Source organism: Doryrhamphus excisus, chromosome 10, assembly GCF_030265055.1.
Source record: "Doryrhamphus excisus isolate RoL2022-K1 chromosome 10, RoL_Dexc_1.0, whole genome shotgun sequence".
NCBI classification, from domain to species: domain Eukaryota; kingdom Metazoa; phylum Chordata; class Actinopteri; order Syngnathiformes; family Syngnathidae; genus Doryrhamphus; species Doryrhamphus excisus.
In genome coordinates, this window is record NC_080475.1 from 11,608,022 (window position 1) to 11,630,360 (window position 22,339).

At 47.9% G+C, this 22,339-nt stretch overlaps 3 protein-coding genes across 6 annotated transcripts in view; 2 read left to right on the top strand and 1 right to left on the bottom strand.

Annotated features, from left to right (window-relative positions):
- On the top strand, window positions 1-4,544 carry cdk20 (cyclin dependent kinase 20). The gene is made up of 9 exons (XM_058084966.1): window positions 1-278; window positions 510-602; window positions 670-783; window positions 847-1,035; window positions 1,113-1,234; window positions 1,306-1,368; window positions 1,430-1,553; window positions 1,659-1,814; window positions 1,878-4,544. Exons 2-9 carry the CDS (start codon window positions 528-530, stop codon window positions 2,067-2,069), a joined length of 1,035 nt encoding a protein of 344 aa, XP_057940949.1. The 5' UTR covers window positions 1-278; window positions 510-527; the 3' UTR covers window positions 2,070-4,544.
- Window positions 866-14,220, bottom strand: magixa (MAGI family member, X-linked a). Of its 4 annotated transcripts, XM_058084957.1 has the most exons (23): window positions 14,093-14,220; window positions 12,923-13,190; window positions 11,541-11,592; window positions 11,233-11,470; window positions 11,056-11,172; window positions 10,853-10,972; window positions 10,516-10,686; window positions 10,314-10,452; window positions 10,132-10,199; window positions 9,877-10,044; window positions 9,632-9,801; window positions 9,479-9,557; window positions 9,262-9,415; window positions 8,640-9,186; window positions 8,483-8,546; window positions 8,230-8,421; window positions 7,904-8,146; window positions 5,667-5,867; window positions 5,527-5,591; window positions 5,294-5,440; window positions 5,060-5,198; window positions 3,731-3,818; window positions 3,163-3,313 (listed from the first exon to the last, which is right to left on the bottom strand). In XM_058084957.1, exons 3-23 carry the CDS (start codon window positions 11,580-11,582, stop codon window positions 3,307-3,309), a joined length of 3,159 nt encoding a protein of 1,052 aa, XP_057940940.1. In that variant the 5' UTR covers window positions 11,583-11,592; window positions 12,923-13,190; window positions 14,093-14,220; the 3' UTR covers window positions 3,163-3,306. The 4 variants fall into 4 exon arrangements, 3 of the variants coding, with proteins under 3 accessions (XP_057940939.1, XP_057940938.1, XP_057940940.1); XM_058084956.1 differs by lacking the exon at window positions 3,731-3,818 and having other exon boundaries at window positions 866-3,313; window positions 12,911-13,190; window positions 14,093-14,213; XR_009131870.1 differs by having other exon boundaries at window positions 3,246-3,313; window positions 3,731-5,198; window positions 14,093-14,219.
- The window catches only part of cacna1fb (calcium channel, voltage-dependent, L type, alpha 1F subunit), a 22,948-nt gene continuing 10,758 nt past the window's right edge, over window positions 10,150-22,339 (top strand). Inside the window, exons 1-19 of the mRNA XM_058084952.1 lie at window positions 10,150-10,981; window positions 11,058-11,140; window positions 11,271-11,498; window positions 11,997-12,118; window positions 13,158-13,270; window positions 14,130-14,196; window positions 14,269-14,333; window positions 15,259-15,464; window positions 18,810-19,048; window positions 19,118-19,218; window positions 19,315-19,420; window positions 19,682-19,821; window positions 20,432-20,583; window positions 20,655-20,807; window positions 20,873-21,069; window positions 21,146-21,249; window positions 21,323-21,474; window positions 22,101-22,175; window positions 22,246-22,327. Of these exons, the coding sequence (XP_057940935.1) occupies window positions 15,446-15,464; window positions 18,810-19,048; window positions 19,118-19,218; window positions 19,315-19,420; window positions 19,682-19,821; window positions 20,432-20,583; window positions 20,655-20,807; window positions 20,873-21,069; window positions 21,146-21,249; window positions 21,323-21,474; window positions 22,101-22,175; window positions 22,246-22,327 (1,520 nt within the window). The 5' untranslated portion in view covers window positions 10,150-10,981; window positions 11,058-11,140; window positions 11,271-11,498; ... (3 more) ...; window positions 14,269-14,333; window positions 15,259-15,445. The remainder of the gene's footprint in view (window positions 10,982-11,057; window positions 11,141-11,270; window positions 11,499-11,996; window positions 12,119-13,157; window positions 13,271-14,129; window positions 14,197-14,268; window positions 14,334-15,258; window positions 15,465-18,809; window positions 19,049-19,117; window positions 19,219-19,314; window positions 19,421-19,681; window positions 19,822-20,431; window positions 20,584-20,654; window positions 20,808-20,872; window positions 21,070-21,145; window positions 21,250-21,322; window positions 21,475-22,100; window positions 22,176-22,245; window positions 22,328-22,339) is intronic.

Below are 22,339 nucleotides of genomic sequence, written 5' to 3' on the forward strand. Positions count from 1 at the left end.
CGCACATAAAAAAACAACGAAGAAGTGTCAGCGTAAACAACATGGCTGACGGCTAGCATCCCAAGTGCGAGCTCGTTAAACAAATTGATTGTATGATTGTATTTCAACATGTCGTGATGAGTTAAGATATTATATACCAATATATGTATCAGCTGTGTACATAAGACGTTAGCGTATGTCGCTGTTCAGAGCGACAATGTGACGATAGCTTAGCTAACAGGTTACCTAGGCAACGGTAGCCCATTTTGACGCTTTCTGAGTTTTTCTACCGTGTAAAGGTCAGTAATTCTTCATACAATACACATTTGTCTGTCCACATTAAAACTCAGACACCGCAATATGCATGTTGAGTTCATAGACGATGATGATAACAAATGAGATGCTAACGTTAGCTTAGCTTAGTCTTGCAATGTTGAGCAGTGATAGTTGTGGGCGATACTGCAAAATTTAATATCTAACCGACATAAATGTAATCAGCATGGTCATTAATGGATATAAACTCATTTAAGGTCCTGTGAGGTGATGTCATGGAGCAGTACAGCATCCTTGGCCGTGTGGGAGAAGGCGCTCATGGCATCGTTTTCAAGGCCAAACACATTGAGGTGACACATTGCTGTTATACTTTGTTGTGATGCGCTGAAATGCTAAAAATGTTTACATGGCTTTCAGACAGGAGAGACGGTCGCCCTGAAGAAGGTGGCTCTTAGGCGTCTGGAGGACGGCATTCCCAACCAGGCCCTGCGGGAGATCAAAGCCCTGCAGGAGATTGAGGACAACCAGCACGTGAGTGAGACAGCATGTAACACATCGGGTCGGAAGTTACACACTTTTGTGCCTGTTCCTTAGGTGGTGACACTGAGGGATGTCTTCCCTCATGGGACAGGCTTCGTCCTGGTCTTTGACTTCATGCTCTCTGACCTCTCGGAGGTCATCAGGAACTCCCAGCGACCTCTGACTACAGCACAGGTCAAAGGTTACATGCTGATGCTGCTTAAGGGCGTGGCTTTCTTGCATCACAACAACATCATGCACAGAGTAAGCACCCGGTCTGAATACGCTGACAAATTTCACTGTAAAAGCCCTGAGATCCTTCTATACATGTACGTGTGTAGGACCTGAAGCCTGCTAACCTCCTCATTAGCTCCTCGGGACACCTCAAGATCGCTGACTTTGGCCTGGCTCGCCTCCTCAGCCAGCACCCGGAGCGTCTGTACAGCCATCAGGTGGCCACCAGGTGAGAACCTGTGAGTCTCGTCAAGCATGACACTTTGCTTTCTTTAAACATGTGTGTGTGTGTGTGTCTAGATGGTATCGGGCTCCTGAGTTGCTGTATGGAGCCAGAAAATACGACAAGGGGGTCGATTTGTGGTAAGTTTGTGACCATCTGCTGCCTAGCGTGGGTTTGAACATACGGATGTGTGTGTTGCAGGGCGGTAGGTTGTATTTTTGGGGAACTGCTGAACTCCTCTCCTCTATTTCCTGGAGAGAACGACATCGAGCAGCTGTGTTGTGTCTTAAGGGTGCTCGGGACGCCGACATGCGACACCTGGCCTGTAAGACACATGCAAACATAAACGCACTTAATGGTGTGATGTTGGGGGGCAGTAGATGGTCAGACAGGAAGTAGGATCGTACTGACATTCCTTGTGCGACTACAGGAGATGGCGGACTTGCCAGATTACAACAAAATCACCTTCAAGGAGAATCCCGCCATCCCGTTGGAGGAACTCATCCCTGACTCCTCCCCACTGGCCATCCATTTGCTCTACAAGTTCCTGGTTTATCCGTCCAAGCAGCGCTGCCCCGCCCAGCAGGTGAGAGACAGGAAGCGTCCAATTAACGGGTGGATGTTGTTGTTGACAGACTTCTTCCCGCAGGCTCTCCTCCACCCGTACTTCTTCTGCTCTCCTCTTCCTGCTCACCACTCGGAGCTGCCGATCCCTCAAAAGGGTAGCGGTCATCCCCACCCGAGGTTGCAGGCGCCGCCCTCTGACTTCTCAACCGACCTGCCCCTGACGGAAAGCATTGTTGACCCTGCATTGCTGCGGAGACACGCCTCCTGTCTGTGATTGGAGCATCGCTCATTAGCATTAAAAGGTCGCTTTCATTATCCTCTTTTCTGCTCTTTTATATATATTTAATTAATACAGTATGTCAAATTTGACTTGTAGTTGTCATTTTCCTCCAGCCAAAACAGAAGAAAACCGACATGTTTAATTATTTGTTGAACGTTTCATCAGGCCATAAAAGACAAAGAGACAAGAAGTGGACATGACAAGGGTTCGGGGGTTGGGGCTGAAGTAAACGAGGCACTTTGTTACCACTCAGCTGTAGGATGCCGGCCCGTCTTGGCTGTTGCTATAGAAACAGACTGGTCATTGAGCTGTAGCAATGAGCGTACTGACAGCCAGCAGGACTGGGCGTGTGTCTATATGGCTCTAGTTCAACTTCTAAAGGTTTTTCCGATACAAGCAAGCAAGTAGTCTCTATACTCTTTTTTTTTTCATCATCATCATAATAATACTATATCAAGGTTTTCAGTTTAGAAAAATAAAAAAAATGATTGACATGCTTGGAAAGGGCGGGGTCAAAGTTGAGCCGAGTTCTTTGCATACATTTTAAAGTGTCACTGGCCACGCCTCTTCTCTTGTTCACTAACCAGTTTGCTCCTTAGCATCCAATCACATGCAGGAAGAGGCGGGTCTTGTCTAGAAAAGCCCTTAAATGTCTAAAAAAAAAAAAAAGACTCTGCTGACATCCAATCAGAGATCGAGTCCACCCATTCGGCCTCGCCCACTGAGATGACGGCCAGTCAGAACCTGCGTGAGCTTGTGTGGGCTGGGCTCCAACCAGGGGCCTGGCACCTCTTGCTGCTTCAGTCCAGCTATTCTCCAATCAAACGTCTGTGCTGTGCTGGCCCCCGATTGGCTGTCATCTGATTGGCTGTCAGACAGGCGCTGGTCTTCTGCAGCGTCCAGCGGCATCAGGAAGGAGAAGGCCACTTGCTGAGGAGCACCCAAGCTCCCACAATTCTTTGCATCGCTCTTCTCCTTCTTTCCCGTCTTCCTCCTCCTCCTCTCCTTCTCCTCTTTCATCTTCCTCCTCTCCTCATTCTTGATCTCCTCCTCCACTAGGTCCAGATCCAGATCAGGAGGTCTTCGTCGTCCTCTGTTTCTTGGTTTGGTTGCTCTGGTCCTCCTCCTCCTATTGTCTCCTTCTCCCCAGTGTGTGCTGTGGGGGGTGGTCGTCATGGTGACAGCCTCCTGCACCTCCTCCCGTGAGGAGGGGCGGGAGGAGGAGTCTTCCTCAGGGCCTATCAAGAGACACAGGGACACAATTAGCCGCACTACCTCAAGACGTCACTAGAAGGTGCCGAGAGCCATCAGACCCTTTCCACTTCCCACCAATGGGAATAGGATGTATCCTTATATACACAAATTGTATATAAGGATACTGGTGGTCCCAAATTTTTGGAGGTGGTATGAAAATGTATTTTCCCCTTCCTGATTTCTTTTTATTTAATCTTTTATTAGACCTCTGATGATGCTAATACACATTTGTTTACTTCCTATTCCTCTCTTGAAAAGAAGTAGAATGAACATGGAGGCGTTGTCATGGCAATGCAGAGCAAACCATCACACACTGATGATGTCCACACACCCTCAGCCAAAATGAAGATGGAAATGAAGAAGCCAGGCAGAAAAGGAAGAAGCAGGTAAACGTTACCGACCGCGAGTTTTCCGTGCGTCCGATGACGTAGAAGCACGGCTCGCCCTGTTTGGAGTTGGTCATGCACAGTGACAGGCTGGACAGCTCCACTGAGGAAGATATCGGGAACAGGAAGTAGAAAGACAAGAGCCTTGCGTGATTTTTTTTAAGGTTCATTAAAGGAAAATTGCACTTTTTACAAAATGTTGAAAAACAATCTCACAGTGCCTCCTTGTGGCACAATATGGTAACATGGCAAAATCTGTGAGGGGTGCCCCTTAAACCTAATCTGACACCTGCTGCCTTGTAGGTTCAGGAATTTTTAGGCTAAGGCTATATGTGAAGGAAGCCCTGACTTCAAACCTCCGCTGCCTTGCGGCTAAGGAAGTAAACCCGAGCAGCAAATCAAGAAGTGGAGCCCCTTAGCATGAACTATTATGCTCATTTTTTTAGCCCCTTTGTATTGAGTTGTGGACACCTGTAGAGCAGCTACGCACGATAACCCGCACACATAGCTTTCTAGTTCTTCCAGAATCTGCACCTATTCAGCTGTAATTCTTTGGATTTCGTGGTTCCCACGTCGTGTCTGTTTTAATGTATTCCACCCACGGCACGCTTTCATTTTAAAATAAAAACACAGCAGCAGTAGAGGCAGGTCCAATGTGTAGTGTGCGGTGAAGCTAGTCACTAGCCAGCTAGTAATTAGCTAGCTTGTTAGCTAACTAGCTAGTAGTATCTTCGTTAGATTGGCGTAACAATGTTAATAATAACAATGTTGCAGTAGCTTGGTTAATATGTATGCATTCATTTTCTACTGCTTATCCTCACGAGGGTCGCGGGGGGGGGGGGGTGCTAGAGCCTATCCCAGCTGGACTGGTGGCCAGCCAATCACAGGGCACATATAGACAAACAACCATTCACACTCACATTCATACCTATGGACAATTTGGAGTGGCCAATTAACCTAGCATGTTTTTGGAATGTGGGAGGAAACCGGAGAAAACCCACGCATGCTCCACACAGAGATGGCCAAGGGTGGAATTGAACCCGGGTCTCCTAGCTGTGAGGTCTGCGCGCTAACCACTCGTACACCGTGCAGCCCGGTTAATATGCATGTCACAATATATTTAAATGGAGTGTTGTTGGCACGTTTTGGCTTAATAGGTGGAATAAATGTTTCCCATTACATGCATTATTGCATCTTTTCCACAATCCTTTCTGTGAAAATGATGATGGTCAAAATTCTCCCAAAAGTGCAGTTTTCCTTGAATGATTGACTTTGTACGGTGAAAGAAGAAAGGAAAAGAGCAGAGGAAGAGGAGGTTATAGGACATCACGTAATTGTCATCACCGTAATCTGGGACGTAGCCGTTTCCTTTCTTCAGGACCAGATGGATGCGATGTCCTCCTCGCCGGATCTGCTCCACCGCCTGACTGTGTGTCATTCCTGCCGCACTGTTGCCATTGATCTCCACCAGCTGGTCCGACACCTGAGAGCACACGCTGGCTTTTGTTGTGACTGAACCACAGGCGGTGCCGACACTGAAAGGTTAGTCTAATACTGTGTGGGTGTGTTAGAGTGTACCTGCATCTTGTTGCTGCGCTGGGCCGGCCCCCCCTCCATGAGTCCCAGCACGTAGAGCCCCATGTTGTACTCGCTGCCTCCTCTCAGAGAAAAACCAAAACCTGTGGGTCCTCGCTCTAGATCCACGGTGTAGAACTTTGACTCGTCCTACAAACAAAAACACAACTGTCACCTCACATGAGAATTAGCAGCTCATTGGCAGCAGCCAGGAGGTACGTGAGCATATCAGTGACCTTTGACCTCCCTCTGGATCCCTTTGGGAAGTGGTTTTCGATGTCCACGTCGGCTGCCTCCGTCTCTGAGAGAGACATCAAAAGTTTGGACATGGCATTCTGCCATGAAAGTGTTGTGTTTACATGCGTGTGTGTCATACGTGCTCTTGGCGTCACGCTGAGCCTCAACGCGTTTCCTGCCCTCCTCAGGATCTGTGCCAGGTCTCTGTGCTGGAGACTCGTCACTGCTCGTCCCTCCACGGCATCGAGTTGGTCTCCGGGCTGGATGAGTCCGCTGCGTGCGGCTGGACTGCCTCGTCTCACCGTCACAAAGCGGTGAGACATTACAGAGGTGGGTGGAGCTGCAGTGAGGATGGGAGGAGTTAGACACAAAGCTAGCAGGAAGTCAAATCTATGCTCAGTGCTGATCAATCCAGGAAGTGTTGCGTGCGACAGTATAATGGGGGCATGGCTATGCAGTGCATAGCAGTGTAGTATGTGAAATATAAATCGTCAGGCAGCAATTAAGAGCACTGCATTATTCACATAAGCATCAAATCCATCACAAAGGCAAACCAAAGAACAATCTAAATCGGTTCCACCTAATTCTCACTCTTTTCTTCATCTTATTTCCCCCCCAAGAGTGTCAGCACAGATAGAGCTGACATTATGGTGTTGGTGCCAGTAGAAGAGCAAACAGAACAAACATGAAACTGCTAAGCGCAAAAACATGAGAGGAGCTGACGCGATGCAAAGCGACAGCACAGAGCAACACGCAACATTGTGCCAAAAATAGAAAAACATCCCAACTTCAGCACCAATTTCCGCTGAAGAACGCTTTTCTATAAGCTCTGCTCTTTGGGCTAAGCTTTGGGTTAGCAGTTTTCCTGTACTTCCAGTGTTTGTGCTAAGCTAAGCTAGTTCATGTCCGTACAATGTGTTCTAAGGTAGGCTATCAGTTTCCATTTACTTCCTGTGTCTGTGCTAAGCTAGGTTAGAGGTTTCCCTTTGCTACCTGTGTCTGTGCTAAGCTAGGCTAGCAGTATCCCTTTACTTCCGGTGTTTGTGCTAAGCTAAGCTAATTAATTTCCGTACAATTCTGAAGGTAGGCTATCAGTTTCCATTTACTTCCTGTGGCTGTGCTAAGCTAGGTTAGAGGTTTCCCTTTGCTTCCTGTGTCTGTGCTAAGCTAGGTTAGAGGTTTCCCTTTGCTTCCTGTGTCTGTGCTAAGCTAGTAGTTTCCCTTTACTTCCGGTGTTTGTGCTAAGCTAAGGTAGTTCTTCCCTACGGAGTCTGGGATCAGCTAGACTAGCAGTGTGTTTGTGTTAAGCTAAGCTAGTCATTTTGACGCCAATGTTTGTGCTAAGCTAGGCTAGCAGTTTCCCTTATCTTCTGGCTTTTGTACAAAGCTAAGCTAGCTCCTTTCACTACTGTGTCTGGACCAAGCTAGAATAGCATTTTCCCTTTACTTCTGGTTTGTGCTAAGCTAGGCTAGTTCTTTTCCCTATCGTGTCTGTGCTAAACTAGCTTTTTTCCCCGCGGTATCTCTGCTAAGCCAGGCAGCAATTTCCATTTTCTGAGCTAAGCTAGCAGTTTCCAGTTGCTTCTGGTGTGTTTGTGCTAAGCTAGCTGTGGCCATGATATGAAGTCAGTCAGATTTGATAAAATATGTATAAAAGAAGTCAATAAATAAAAGATTAACTTCCCAGTTTCACTCTCACAGATTTAGGCTTCCTGCTCTTTATCAGCTCTCTGGAATGTTTGAACCTTTTTACACTCGTGACCCACTTCACTACACACACACAGAGACTGACTGTTTGTGTGAGTTACACAACTGTAGAACTAGATGATCTAGAAGCGAAAGTCATTAACATTAATATTCCCCCAAAACAACAGGAGGGTCCCTAGACTTCGCCCACAAAACATTCAACCAGGACTCCACATCTCACATCTTCTCATCATCACACGTGTGATGGTGCACTCGGTGAAAGTTAGTATACTTTGATCGGAGTGAGGATCTCTGAACAACCCACATACACACACACACACACACACACACACAGTGACTTACATTTCGAGTTTTTGACTGTCTTCAGAAGAGACTGCAGTCGCACCAACATGACGAAAACTCCACAACTAGAACCTGGACCGCGGTATGTGTGTGTGTGTGTGTGTGTGTGTGATTCAGCTGTAGCAGTTGGCTAAGGGGGCGGAGTCTTCACAGGGCATAGCTTAGAGTTTGTAACCATTCTTCCCCAAAATCATTAAACTATTAAACTAAACGATAAGGACGTAAAGGAGGACATAACAGGGAGGATGCCTCCTGATGAATGCGTGATGAAGACTATCAGTGTTTGCACGGAAGGTCAAAGTTCACGAGGAATCAAACGCAACTTACCACCACGGTTGACTTCCTGGGAGGCGATAACAAATCCAAAGCCTTCGCCAGGCCGTCGCCGAAGTTCCACCTCCACGGTCTTACCCCCACTCTTGTCTTTGACGGCACCTCCTACACTCTCCTCCACCCCCTGCAGGTCACGTGGCTCCAAGGTCAAGGTGACGGGAACAGAGTCCAGGAAGCTAGTGCTCTGGATGAGGCCTGAGACGAGGGGACCGTTGGGGGGCTGGGTGGGAAGCGCACCTGAAAAACAACACAGACATACACTGAGTGTGGGACCAAAGAAACTCATGTGGAGCCTTGGGGGCACCTTGTAGGGGTGTTACCTGCAGCTGGGAGGTGTCCTTCTTGGGGGGCCTCCATGGCCAAGCCTGCCTGACTGAGAGGGGGCACGCCACCCACAAATGCCCCAGAGGATGGAGAAGGCAAGGTGGCAGAAGTTGAGGGCTGAGATGGTGGGCTGGCCAGGCCATGTGAAGAGGGGAGGGGCTTGTACAAGTTAGGTGTGACCACAGGAGCTGGGGGAGGGACAAATGTCATTGATGAATAAATTCAGTGAAAAGAATATTTAATAAGCACCTCGCCTGTGCACCAGCAGAACCATTTCTCCCTGTTTGGAGTGGTCTTGCAGAACCTTCTGGACCTGAGAAATCAAAACATGCTCTCAGTGACCCTCCTTGAGCCGATACAAACACTGTGCCGCCGCATGTTGTCATGGAAACCAAGGAGGTCTGACCTGGGAGAAGCTGAGGTTCTGCACGTCGGCGCCATTGATCTTGACCACAGTGTCCCCAGCCTGCAGGGAGGGGCACTGCCTACGGTCCCAGACCCGCCTCACAACCGCCAGTTGACCTCCCAGCCCCCCTGCCGTGATACTGAAACCCAGACCCCCACTATCGCAGCGCCCCAGCGCCACGGGCACCAGCTCACCCGCGGGGGGCGACCCTGCTGTCAGAGTGGGTGCCAGGTCTGTGTTCCCACGTGGGGCCTGCGGTGACACTTGGTGATTGGCCGGGCACCCGTTGAAACCACAGGTCGGGATTTCCTGAGGTGGCACGGGAGGGAGGCAGGTCTGGGGCATTGGGGGCCGCTGAGCAGGGCCCCCGGGAGGTGGAGTCTCAGGCTGAGCGAGTTTGGACAGCGCATGGGAGGACGAGGATGGAAATGGGAGGGTGGATGTCGACAAGTCGCTCTCTGAAGACTTGGAACTCTGATGCTGGAGGAGTGAAGACGAGGAGGAGAGGGCGGGAAGAGTGCTGCTGTTGTAGCCAATCACAGAAGACCTGTCCAGGGTCGGACGGGGCAGGTTAATGGACCAAACCACATGAAAGGCTAACCATGCTAATGCTTTAGCTCACCTTCGGGTGCTGCTGTCAGAGTCGCTGTGATTGGCTGACATCCTCTCTGCGGAAGTAGTAGCCACAGGGGGGTCTGAGGAAGTGGGAGTGGGCGGACCCGTCAGCCCATTGGTCATTGGCTGAGTTGAATAGGAGGGCGGGACTTGGTGGAGTCCTGCAATGACATTAAGCCATCAAAGACAAGAAGAAGAAGAAGAAGGAGAAATGATTGGCTGACCTGAGCCACTGCTGCCACCATCCTGCACATGACTATACGTCAGCGGCCCACGTTTCTGCTTCGGGGGAGGAGTCTGTGGCTGCAGGGAGGAGTCAAGTCATCATGTGACCACGCGAGGAATGTGTGTACTGACATGGTGAGTGGCCAATGTACCGTGTCCAGGTTGTGTTTGGGGCAACCATCCGGGTTGTAGAGCATCGGGTATCCTCTCCTCAGAACCACGTCCACACTCTGACCCATTGGAACTGACTTGAGCATCTCCACCACCTCCTTGTGTGAGCGACCCAGCACACACGTGTCGTTGATGTACACCAGGATGTCAGCTGGTTAAGGCAAAACACACTTGTTACTGCCAAAAAGTGGGCCAGGGGGTGGAGCTTCCATGCCAGCTGGTGTACCTTGGTTGAGACTGGGTGGACCTCCAGGTGTGACGCTGTACACCTGCAGGAACTCCCGTGCTCGACTTCCTCCTACAATGTTGAAACCGAAGCCTCGCGGGCCTTTAGAAAGACGTGTGTGCACAGAAAAGCCTCTCAGCTGACTCGGCTGATCCGTGAACTCTGGAACTGAAAGCGTGTACGTCATTAACACCGGCTACAAACAGGAAGTAGGTGGCGATCAAAATAAAAGTCTGAAAAAAGTAATGCACTCACGCTGCGAGCAGGAAGTTGTCTCCTTGTTTTGAGCACGAAGATCCTGTCTGCTATTCTTTGATATGTGACTGACAGAGACACTTCGTCATCATCGGCAACGTTACTATTATGTCTACACTCTCAATGCATGCTGGGAACATTAGAATCAGTCTTCAAATGAAAACAGGAAGTAGCAGACTCACTCGACATAGAAGGTACCCCCAGCGTCCCACGTGTCGGCCACAGTTGCTCTTGCTCTTCTTCCTTCATTCTCGCTCACCAGTGTAGACTCCCACGATTGGCTGAGAGGTAGAGGTGTGGGCAGGGGTGCGGCTGACCCTCCTGTGAGACGTAGATGGTCTGTCAGCGTCGCAAACGTATACACATGCACTGATACACACGTACCAGACAGACCACTGTCCTCCTCGCTGTTGTCTTCTTCTACAGTTTTTTCCAGGTTGCTAAGAGATTTGCTTCTTGTCCTGAAGTTCCTCAGAAGGTTTCTATGTTCCTGATATGTGATTGGGGGACTGTCGGGCCCTATGTGGACAGGGCGGGGCGTCCCGTAGTAGTTGCCTGTGATTGGATGAGAAAGACTTGCTTGTCAACTCGATTTTGGATCAGTAACCATGATATGAGATAAGATCAAACTAATTGTGGTCACTAATAATAAATGTAAAAGACGTCTGAAGAACATTGTAGACATTTTAGCGATGTCACGTCTGGGATATTTTGTGTTCACCTTTGAACTTTCCACTCTCCAGCAGCGCTCCCGACTCCTCCAGAGAGAAGAACTCTTCGATGGACACAAAGTTGTAGTCCACTCCACTGATCTCACCCTCGCGAGGTTGCCGAGTCGTACCTGCCATCAGTAAGAGTGATGTCAACACAAGGTATCACATCATGTGACCTGTCGTGTGTGTGTGTGTGTTTGTTTGCACGTACAGGGCACGGCGCGCAGATAGAGGTTCTCTCGTATGAGCTGCTGTAGCTGACTGTCCATGGACGATGGAGTGAAACACTTACTGAGGTACAAGCGAAGATCTTTGCACAGTGACGAACCTACACACACAATGTTAGCAAATAACTCACACACTTAGCATTAGCATTAGTCTTGTCCACCTGGTGAGACGGTCTTGATCCTGATTGGATGAGGGCAGGAGTTGAGGACACCTCGCACGTCGCCAAGTGTCATCCCTAACACGGGTGTGCCGCCAATCTCCAAGATGATGTCGCCCACAGTGGCCCCGCCCTCAGGAGCCACTGTCACAAAAGGAAATTCTCCATAGTCGGCTCCGCCACCGATGGCCAGCCCCAGCTCACCTGAGCTGCTGCCCAGCGGCACGAAGCTCTCCTGCACCTGCACCAAGATGGCAGACCGAAGTCAGGTCAGTATGTTATGAATCAGGCAGCGTGTTAGCGTGTTGTACCTTGGAGCGCCAGTGCAGCTTCTTCACCGTGTTTTTAGACATGGCGGCCGAGCTGCAAACAGGGAAATAGTCTTTACTATTTACATGTCACTCATTGACAATCACATTTGACTGAGCTCTGATCACATCCACATGCTAACATCTGTTAGCATGCTGGCAGATTGGACCAGGAGACAACATGCATGATTGATGATTGTAGTCTTCTTTCACCAAGATAGCACACAAACACACACACAAAAGCAAGGAAGCGTCCTCTGGTTAGGAAGTAAGGTACAGAAGACAAGGTGAGCGAAGGTTACTAAAGCATTATGGAGATAAGGAACGATCCAAGGAACCAAGTGTTGTTATCTGTGTCACTTCCTGTATGTCCCTCCGCATGTGTGTGTATGTGTTACCTGTAGAGCGTTGTGTTGTGTTCACGTCTTCATGTCTCTTCATGTCTCTCTCTCCCAACAGTTGTGGTTGCCGCTTGCCCCTCCCACCCTGATAGGACTGGTCAAAGGTCGCGTATGTTCAAGGTGGGATGAAAGGAATGTGTGTGTTTATCCACACTAGGAAACCTGTCCTCCCATGCTAGGGTAAGGACCTATCTATCAGACATTTACAACCTTCATGTGTGTAGATTTTTTTTACAGCATCAATAGGAAACTCATGTGCGTGCCATACACCGCGTCCCATGGGATTTGTAGTCTTTGTCATCAAGCATTTTGTAGTTTGACAGGTCATCAACATGTTGATTGGCTTATTGTCTTATGACATCATCACCATGGTGTATGTACAATGATGTCATCATGAGCAGGCTGGACTGCGCAGGGTCAAAGGTCACTAGCCGGCAAGCTCACACAGCAGTTCAAATGTGTTAGCTAAGAAGTTGCTGATGTTAGCATGTTTACAAGCGCCAGCTGGAGTGATGCATCACTTTCGTCACAATCACAGAAGCAAAAGTACGTGTTACTAGTGAGACCACTGCGAACACACCGTGACCTTTGACCTCTGATAGAAGTTGCCATCAACACTTCAACTGAGATGACCTTTTGTGACCTCTCATCCGTGTCAAAGCATCCTGTCAATCAAGCCATCTATTCAAACTCCTTGTGACGTCATAGCAGCTCACACAAAAGATCACCACGTAAACACGCACGCACGCGCGCATGTACGACCTAAAGTGGGGGCTGACCAGGACAAGAGCGCACACACACACACACACACAGTCCCTGGCGCGTGCTCGCCGACAATGTGCTGACAGTGTAATTTTTACCTGCAACACACTCTCTCGCTCGCGCGCGCACACACACACACGCACACACACACTACGACAAACCGGCTTTTGTCTGACAAAAACGTTATCTTATGCACGCAAACAACCACACCGTTCATTTTACCGTCATGCTCGTCCACCGTATGGCCGCGTCGTGGTGCTCCTCTACGGTCTTGGAGCCACTCGACGCCTCGCTGACACTGCTGCAAGGTGCATGCGTGTGCGCGGAAGGAGGGAGGGAGGGAACGTACACGACGGCCACTGCAGGTGGATGATGCCAAGCAGCGACAGAATGGAACGTCTGCCAGGGCGCGTGCACGCTATAGCTAATGTCGCTCCATCATCTCGCTGTTTCTCAGGCGCGTGCGCGATGATCCAGCAGCGTGTATGCGCTGGGTGGAGGCGGGACACCAGGAAGAAAGGAGGAAGTGAATTCTCAATGGGCGGGGTTAGAGGAGTGCCAATCAAAAGTGTGAGTAGTAAACGCGCACACACACGATGGTCGTGAGTTGGGGTGGCGTATTTAGCTATTTGGGAGGCAAACCTCAAGGCAAACCTCCTCTTTGGGGCCCATCTACATTCTTTATTTACATTTTTACCAAATGTAAGTATGTAATTTAGGCCACTTTTTCCTGCTTTTAAATCTGTTAACGGTCATTAGTGTCAACTGTTAACGGTCAATTAAGTTCTGTTGAGCTGCATCTTGAGCACAAAGCCTGGTTTTGTTGAGCCATTTTCGCAGTAAACCTCCATAGTCACTAAATTCCACATATCTGATAGTTGACACTGTGACAACAAGCCACACACCCACGTCGCTCACTTACAACGTCATGCTAAAGCTAGCAGCTAGCAAAGTCACTACAAAAACATTTTGCATGTTAAGCTCTCCAATGAAATTCACATATTGAGCCAAAACCATCATTTGTATTTATAGTGGAATTATTTGACACTATTACTGCAATTAATACAACTACTGTACTGCAATTCATTGTGTCTGGCATTAAGAGACAATTTGGAGAGCCCAATTTAGCATGTTAGCAACCCAGCTGGCAGTTAGCTAAAGTGAGGAAATGTTAATTAACTGGTTACATGAGAGTGAAAGCGAAATTTCCTTTTTTATCCTTTATGTAGAAAATGGGAATGTTTTCGCATGAATATATTTATATATTTAATATTTCTATTTCCGTGTGTTTCACATTGAAATGTTTGCTAGCTCAGCATTGTCGTCTCCTCGCCATCTGTTCACCTCTCACATCCACGCATGCATCCAATAAACAAACACGCACTGACTCACTGAACATGCAGACTGCACTTTCTCTCTTGTCCATCAGGTGGCAGAAGAGCTCCATTGTACGTTTGTCCGCGATGACGTCACAAGCAGATAGCCCTGAGCAGCAGGTGAGTGTACTGTTCAAACGCAAGCACTGACTCACAGAGTATGCTGATTGCAGTTGCTCGCTTGTCCCGCAGGTGGCAGAAGAGCTCAATTGGATGTGTCCGTGATGACGTCATAAGACGCATGAGCTGAGCAGCAGGTGAGTGTACTGTTCATTAATCAATATTTACAATGTTTACTGCAAGCTGGGTTAAAAAAAACAGGACCTCAGTCTATCATTGTGGTCCAATGACGACAAGGGGGTCCTATTGTCATGTGAGACATTGTGAAAAGGTGCAAGATGGAAGAGAGGAGATAAACTAAGTAGCAGATGAGGCACAGAAACAAAAAAGGAAAAGACGTACAGTAGTGAAGAGACTGAAGAGAGGTGTGAAGGTCAGGTTCATCTTCAATTTCACTTCAAGTGTCTTCAAGTCGTGTCAGGTGGGCAGAGCCTTTTTTTTTTTTTTATTCCACACCATCATCACTCCTGCTCCTGGAGTGGGCTCAAAGCCACGAATAATGACTTTCCAGCGTGTTGCTCCACTTCACAATCTTCACACAACGTGCAATTAGCTCAACACAAGCACCGTTATTCATTAAATGACTAACAATAGCATATATAAAAAAATTATATTAATATCAAAAACATACACCCAGTACAATATTGTGTTCTACCTTCTCCTATTCAGGCTTTCTGAATTGTGTAAATGTAAGCAAGTGATGAAGCTTGTCTGAAACAAATAAACCATAGAGCGCTATCATAATTAAATTAATCATTAACAGTCAAGTCAGATATGACTGTGTTCATGATTATGTTCATTTGCCAGTTGTTATCCGACATGGAATCATATATTTATTCGGCGTGTGCCTTTAATTCATGTGCAGCTGTCCTCCACTTTAACACACTGAGCCCTTTTCCTATTTAATCCCCATTTGGGGCATGGGGTGGGGGTGGAAGCGGGGGAGGTGGGCATGGCGCGAGAGAGAGAGAGAGAGAGAGAGGGAGAGATGAGGATGAGGATGAGGAGGAGAGATGAAGAGATTCAGATTAGTGAAGCCGAGCTGAATTTGTCTCCTCCCAGCCTCTCGCTCTGTTGTTTTCACATCGCTCTGCTGAGCTCCGTCATGCCTGAAACAATCTTTGGAGATCAGATGAAGGTGTGAATGACCAGCAGCAGCAGCGCCATCATTGGGTGATCAACATGCTAACTTTTGGGAGGCCATGAAGACACCGCCAACATGAATGTCTGAAGTGGACCACCACAAGACATGCAGCACAACCACAAAAGTAAGTTCTATTTGCTTTACATCTATGCCGTGCCGTGCTGATATGTTTCAGTGTGTCTGTGACTTCAGTACTCTGATTATACAAGACGTGTTTCTTGGTAATGTTAACAATTATGATACTTTGCAGGCTATAGTACGCACGTACGAGTGTCAACTGCACTTTTTGGGGAATATTGCAATCATTCACGATCCTTATGTGAAACATGAACACATTTATTTCCCTTTTTATGTGAAAATTAGTTAACATAAGATAGCTAACAATGCACATCATTGGGATACACCTATTTCAAATACAACGCCCTCTTAAAAAAAAAAACCTTTAACAGCGTTTTATTGTTTGACACGTATACATGCTGTGATCATGCAAGAACAAGTACATTGACGATAACGTGTAATACTTACAGTATATTGCCGTATTTTGATGATTACCAAAACCTCTTTCTGAGTCGCATTTAGCTTACCCTACTTCTGTCAATATCAGCAGCAAAGATCTAGCGACTTACGATGTCCGCTGTGCTTGGGATGGCTGTGTCTTCCAGCACAAGACGTGTGCTCCGATTCTCAATTAAAAACCGCTGACTGCAAACGAGAATCTTGAGTCCTCATTGCGAAAATTGAGAACTAGGTATCCACTCTACCGTCTGTTAGTGACGGCTCGCGAGGCGTCGTGTTAGTCCGCCAGATAAATATCGTTTTCCGTGTTAGCTGCCACAATAACAATCACGCTGTAGCTTGTTTAATATAGACGTCTGTTATGTAAGTGGAAAATTGTTGACGTTTTTGTGCAGCATTAATAGTTTTATTTTGAAGCCCCATTCACCATCTCTTCTGAACAATGGCAGCCACTTGTTTTTGTTCATTTACGTATTTCACAGGGAAGGCTTTAACTATGGAAGAGAGTTTTCAAGCTGTAACCATCGCGAGCCATGCCTCTCACACTGTATTTGTTTACAAAGTAGACACGTGACTACAGTAGATCCCCTGCTATGTTCCAATATACCGCCTATGAATGGTGAAGAACTGCGCAAAATGGACACCACCCATAAAAAGTAATCAGTACACTTAATTTTCTCACATTTCTCTCTTGTTTATTAAACACTCTCAAAGTTCAAATTCAGTTAGAATTTTAATGATCAGTCTATTATGTTAGACGCAAGAAATTATTAAGTGACTCCGATCTTGCTTTGCAGCTGTAGCGTTTTTGTGTCCTTATTAAAACGCATTGCACCTGTCATTTTCCTATTCACTGAATCTGTCAGTTTCAGATTCATTTATCTTATAGTGTGATTGATTGAATCAAAAAGGTACAATTTCACATATATGCAATTTATATATTTCAAAATATATATGCAAGGAAGCCAATGCTGAACCTTGAATAGGCAGGGATGTTACACTTCCTGTCCAGCTCTAGTATAGAACTATTTGAGAACAAATATTAGCATGAATGTTATGACAATGTTGTATTATGGTTGTTACTACATATGACTGTGGGGGTTTTTTCGTGTGGAATATTTCCCAATCACTGACATTACTAATTTTAGCGCTAATTACAGATGTTAACTGCTAATTTTTTTAATTCGTGTTAGCCTACTCCATTCGCTTTATGTTGAATTGCTCAACAACAAAATGAAGACAGCTGTCTTCCATCTTGGTTTGTTGTCTTCTACAACTCATAGTGTAAATGCTAGAAGAGGTCAAAGTTCAGCTTTTTGATGTGGCCGTATGCAGGTGCGAGTGACCTTTGACACCCCATCCCAATCCCTCAAAAAGAGATCACAGTTAATCCATCCATCCTGGTGCAGGATCAGACTTTCTGCTTTTGGAATTAAGATGGCGTCCTGATAACGTTGTCATGGAAATGAGCACTAAGTCACTGGTTGCCATGGCAGCAGAATTAATCCCTGCCCTTTTTTATTTCATCATCTCATATGTACCACCTGAGCATTGGCCGATTGATTGACACGCAGTCTCAAACATGAGCCGAGGAGCATTGCAGAACTCGGATCCACTCATGTACTACGTCGAGGCAAACTTTCCGTGATGTTTGTAAGCTCCACCCACTCCTTCTATCCTCTTGCCTGCCCAATTGCCACCATTGCCACCATTGCCATGGCTGCAAGTGAGCAGTGAAAGAAGAAAAAGAAACGTTCACTAAATAACCTGATGACCTTCCCAGCTGGACCAGGCTGCAGGGCACACACACACACACACACACACACACACATAGTGGCAGAGCAGTGAAAAGCAGAAAGTTAACAAGGCGTATGAGGTTTGTGTGCCAGTGATGTTCTACACACACACACACACACTCTCACACATTCTCGCATTTGTCTTTCTTTTTGTGGACCAGCTAAAATGCCCTCACAAAGTCACATGTCCTCACAGAGACACGTCCTCACGGCAAAAGGTAGTGGCACACAAGGAGAGGAAGACATACACACACAAGTCTCCTAAACAAGGAGGTCACGCTAGTCCTCATACACACACACACACACAGAGAGTCATACATGCATGCGTGCGCGCTCGCTGCTGTCAGGATGATCTCAGTTGTCTCAGGATAATTCGGGCATAATTAGACGGATTCTCGTGGGGCAATGTAGGGGGCGGGGTGTGTGTGTGTGTGTGTGTGTGTGCGCGCGTGTGTCTATGTGTGTGTTGTGCAGCTCCACACAGAGAACAACACAACGTGAGCAAGAATCATGTGACCCGCACTGTCCTAACCTCAGATGCCTGCGGACATTTATTCATGTTGCATCAGCGCCCCCTGCAGGCTCACTTCACTCTTTATTTCTTTATTTACTCCTTTTGTTTTTTATTTATTTATATAGTTTGTTTCTTTTGTTTCGTTAATAATTATTCATCGTGTACTGTAGCATGTCACATTAGTATATGGCGTGCTACATTAGCATGCGACATTAGCATGTCGCGATGTCCATATCCCCCTGTGCCGCCATTTTGTTGTACATTGGTATCAGCTGTTGTCAACGTGTGTGTGTGTGTTTAAGAGGTTTATCAGCTTTGTACCACAGCTGGACACAGCAAAGCATTGTGGGAAACAGGAAATCTAGGAAGGTCGAGCGAGGCGGCAGTAATCTTGCTGAGATGTTTGCTGTGGTGTGCGTGTGTGTGTGTGTGTGTGTATGCGTGTGTATGTGTGGAGCTCAGGTAGCAGTAACACACAGAGATGTAGGTCACAGCTGTTCACTACAATGTTTCAGTGTTCACCTTCATCATCATCATCATCCTCTGACCTGATGATGATGACGACACCAATTACAGTAAAACAAGAACATCATGTGATCACACGTTCACACTTCGACCCTTGACCTTTTCATCTCGTTCCCAGGCGCCTCACGCAACGGCTATGCCAATGCAGTAGATGGCGAAGATGGCGAGGGCGAGGAGGCTGGAGAGGGCGATGGTGGTGGTGGAGGAGGAGAGGGGGGAGAGGAAAGGGACGGGGACTGGGACGAGGAGATGGACGGCGAAGGCGATGGAGTGAGGATGACGAGGACTGACACCCTCCACTCCACCACCAGCTCCACGGCAACCCAACGCAAGAGAGGACAACACGCCAAGAAACAGGTGAGACAACACGCTAACGGACAACACGGCAAGAGACGGGCGATGTTGATGATGTCACTTCCTGTCCAGGTCCAGGGCAGTAATCAGGTCCAGCGAGCTCCACGGGCGTTGTTCTGCTTGAAGCTCAACAACCCAATCAGACGTGCTGCGCTTTCCATTGTTGAGTGGAAGTATCCTTACCTTAACACACGCGGCCACGCGGCCATGCACCGACATCATTTCCTGTTACTCCTAAAACAGGTGAGCTTCCTTAGTGTCCATTTTAGACCCTTTGACATCTTCATCCTGTTAGCCATCTTCGCCAACTGTGTCGCTCTGGGCGTGTCTAAACCGTTTCCTGAGGACGACTCCAACTCCACTAACCACGACTTGGTGAGTTCAATTCCTCACCCGAGTGATGCTAAGCTAGGTTAGCTCTATGCGAAGCTAAACTGTGGCTTTATTGTTAACATTTTGTCAAAAATGTGTCTGTGAAAGTAAAGTGGGTGTGATGGGTTTAGTTTCTGTCACTGCAAGGACATTACAGTGAGGACTTTTGGACACATTGTGAGGCATTTAGGTACTGCTAGGACACAGTGGACACACAATCATCAGACATTTGGACATAGTGAGGACATGTTGTGTCTCCTGCAGGAACAAGTGGAGTATGTCTTCCTCATCATCTTCACGGTGGAAACCTTCTTGAAGATTCTAGCGTACGGTCTGGTCATGCATCCGAGTTCTTACATCCGCAACGGCTGGAACCTTTTGGACTTTGTCATCGTCATCGTGGGGTAAGACAGATCTTGCTGCACATCGAGAGACACCATCTATTCTTTTCCCCCGTAGATAGATGTAAGCAAGATACAGTTTAGTTAGTTGTGGTGCAGCGCTTCAGCGATTCCGAGTCGAGGCAAACGTGAGCTGACGTCCTCGTTTGGCGCCGTCCGAAGTCACCGCCTGCGGCGCCGCTACAATTTGTATGATTCAGCCGTGTTGTGGTGAGCGTGCGTGATGCTCGACTACACTCACGAGCCTCGCAGCCCTCCATCACGGCGGCCCTGAGGTGCTTCTATAGCTGGTGCTCGCCACTTCCTTTCAACCTTTTTGATCACCTGACCAGCTGAGGAGCTGATTCTTAATGAAGGTCGTGACCTGTCTGTTTGCTTCACACATGTCCTAATAGGCTCATTGAGCTGGTTAATTGCATCACTTCCTGTTGATTAACGGTTTGTTTACAAGCTGTCACAAGCTTTTAAGATCTGGTGGACTCGTCTTGTGTCTCTCGCTTGTTATCCTTGTCTAGACTGTCAGGGTCCACTTTGGCACCGGTCCGAATGTTGACCAGATGCTTTTTTTAATACGGCCGCGAGGACTGATGACATCTTCCTGTCTCCGCCGCAGGCTATTCAGCGTCGTCCTGGAGACCATGACCCACAAGTCTGGTGAGCAAGCAAGCACTCACCACATGCCGGGCAAACCCGGAGGTCTGGACGTCAAAGCTCTGCGGGCCTTCCGGGTGCTGCGGCCCCTCAGGCTGGTGTCCGGTGTTCCCAGTGAGTGGTCGTGTTGTGAGCATGTGGCGGTAGCATCACTTCCTGTTCACTGACATGAGCGCACGTGGCAGGTCTGCAGATCGTGTTGAACTCCATCATGAAAGCGATGGTTCCGCTGCTGCACATCGCTCTGCTGGTTCTTTTCGTAATCATCATCTACGCCATCATCGGCCTCGAGCTCTTCATTGGACGCATGCATCGAACCTGCTACTACATCGGATCTGGTACACACTTCCGCTGCCTCCACTGTCATCACCGCCATTAACTGACATGAAACCTCTTCCGCCAGACAACTTTGTGGAGGACGACCCAGTGCCATGCGCTTTCGCGGGTCATGGACGCCAGTGCGCAATTAATGGCTCAGAGTGTCGCGGGCGCTGGGATGGACCAAATGGAGGCATCACCAATTTTGACAACTTCTTCTTCGCCATGTTAACGGTGTTTCAGTGCATCACCATGGAGGGCTGGACAGACGTCCTTTACTGGGTAAGATTCCACAATCACACGCACCTCTTTGTTCAAGTGTCATGGCTGCCCACACTCGCTACCTTCGGTTCCGCAGATGAACGACGCCATCGGCTTTGAGCTGCCATGGGTGTACTTTGTCAGTCTGGTCATATTTGGTTCCTTCTTTGTTCTCAACTTGGTTCTTGGTGTTCTCAGCGGGTCAGTAAACTTTGGTCACGATAGTCGAACGTGAGTAGATTGTCGTTAAATGTTGAGCCATGTCATGCCGCAGAGAGTTCAGCAAGGAGAGAGAGAAGGCGAAGGCTCGCGGAGACTTCCAGAAGCTTCGTGAGAAGCAACAGATGGAGGAGGACCTGTGCGGATACATGGACTGGATCACACAGGCCGAGGACATGGACGAGCTGGACGAGGATGGAAACCCACGTGAGTGTGGTTTAAATCCAAAAAATAGTAAGGGAAACAACAAGAATAAAAAAAAATAAACAGAACAGGATAGTGTGGCGCACCCCACACAGTGGGAATTGTGTCCAGCGCACCACTGTGCTCAGCCAGTTTGGTAATTTCACTTTTTCTCAAGGAGGATGATGAGGAGATACCGCAAATACGTACCATCAGAGGTTCTACTATTTGGCGATGTAGAGCAGGAATCCGGGTGAAAACAAGCAAGATGCTTGGATTAGCCTGCTGCTGTGTTTAATGTAACTGTCAGGAACAGATGACGTCTCCCACAAAGTGGCGCATATGATGCATGACGCTTCTTTCCTCCCTCTTTGCCTCTTGCGCCGGTGGGAGGGACGGGGCGTGGGTGCGCCGTGCTGCGCCTTACTGCGCAGCTCACGAAAATTGCAAAGTGCCCTGGCCACACCCTGTTGCCTGCGCCTGGTCTACGAAATTAGAGGCCTTTTTGTTGATGCTCATCCTTATTTTGGAAGAAGCTGTGCAAAAAAAAGTGTGTTAGTTAATTTTCTTTTTTTGCCTGAACTTTTTAGTTGAATTTGTGTGTGTGTGTGTGTGTGTGTGTGTGTGTGTGTGTGTGTGTGTATTTGTAGGTCTGTCTCTGGGTGATCTGTCAGACAAGAAAAGAGGGAAGTTTGGATGGTTCAGCCACTCCAACGAAACACACGGTGAGACTGCCTCCCGATGATGATTCCAACATTTGGATCAGAACTTCAGAACTTCACTTGTGTCTCCCAGCAAGTCTCCCCGCCAGCGAAACGGCATCGGAGAACACGGAGAACATCGATGAGGAACATACCAACTGCTGCCAGGCCTGCTGGTAACGCACAAG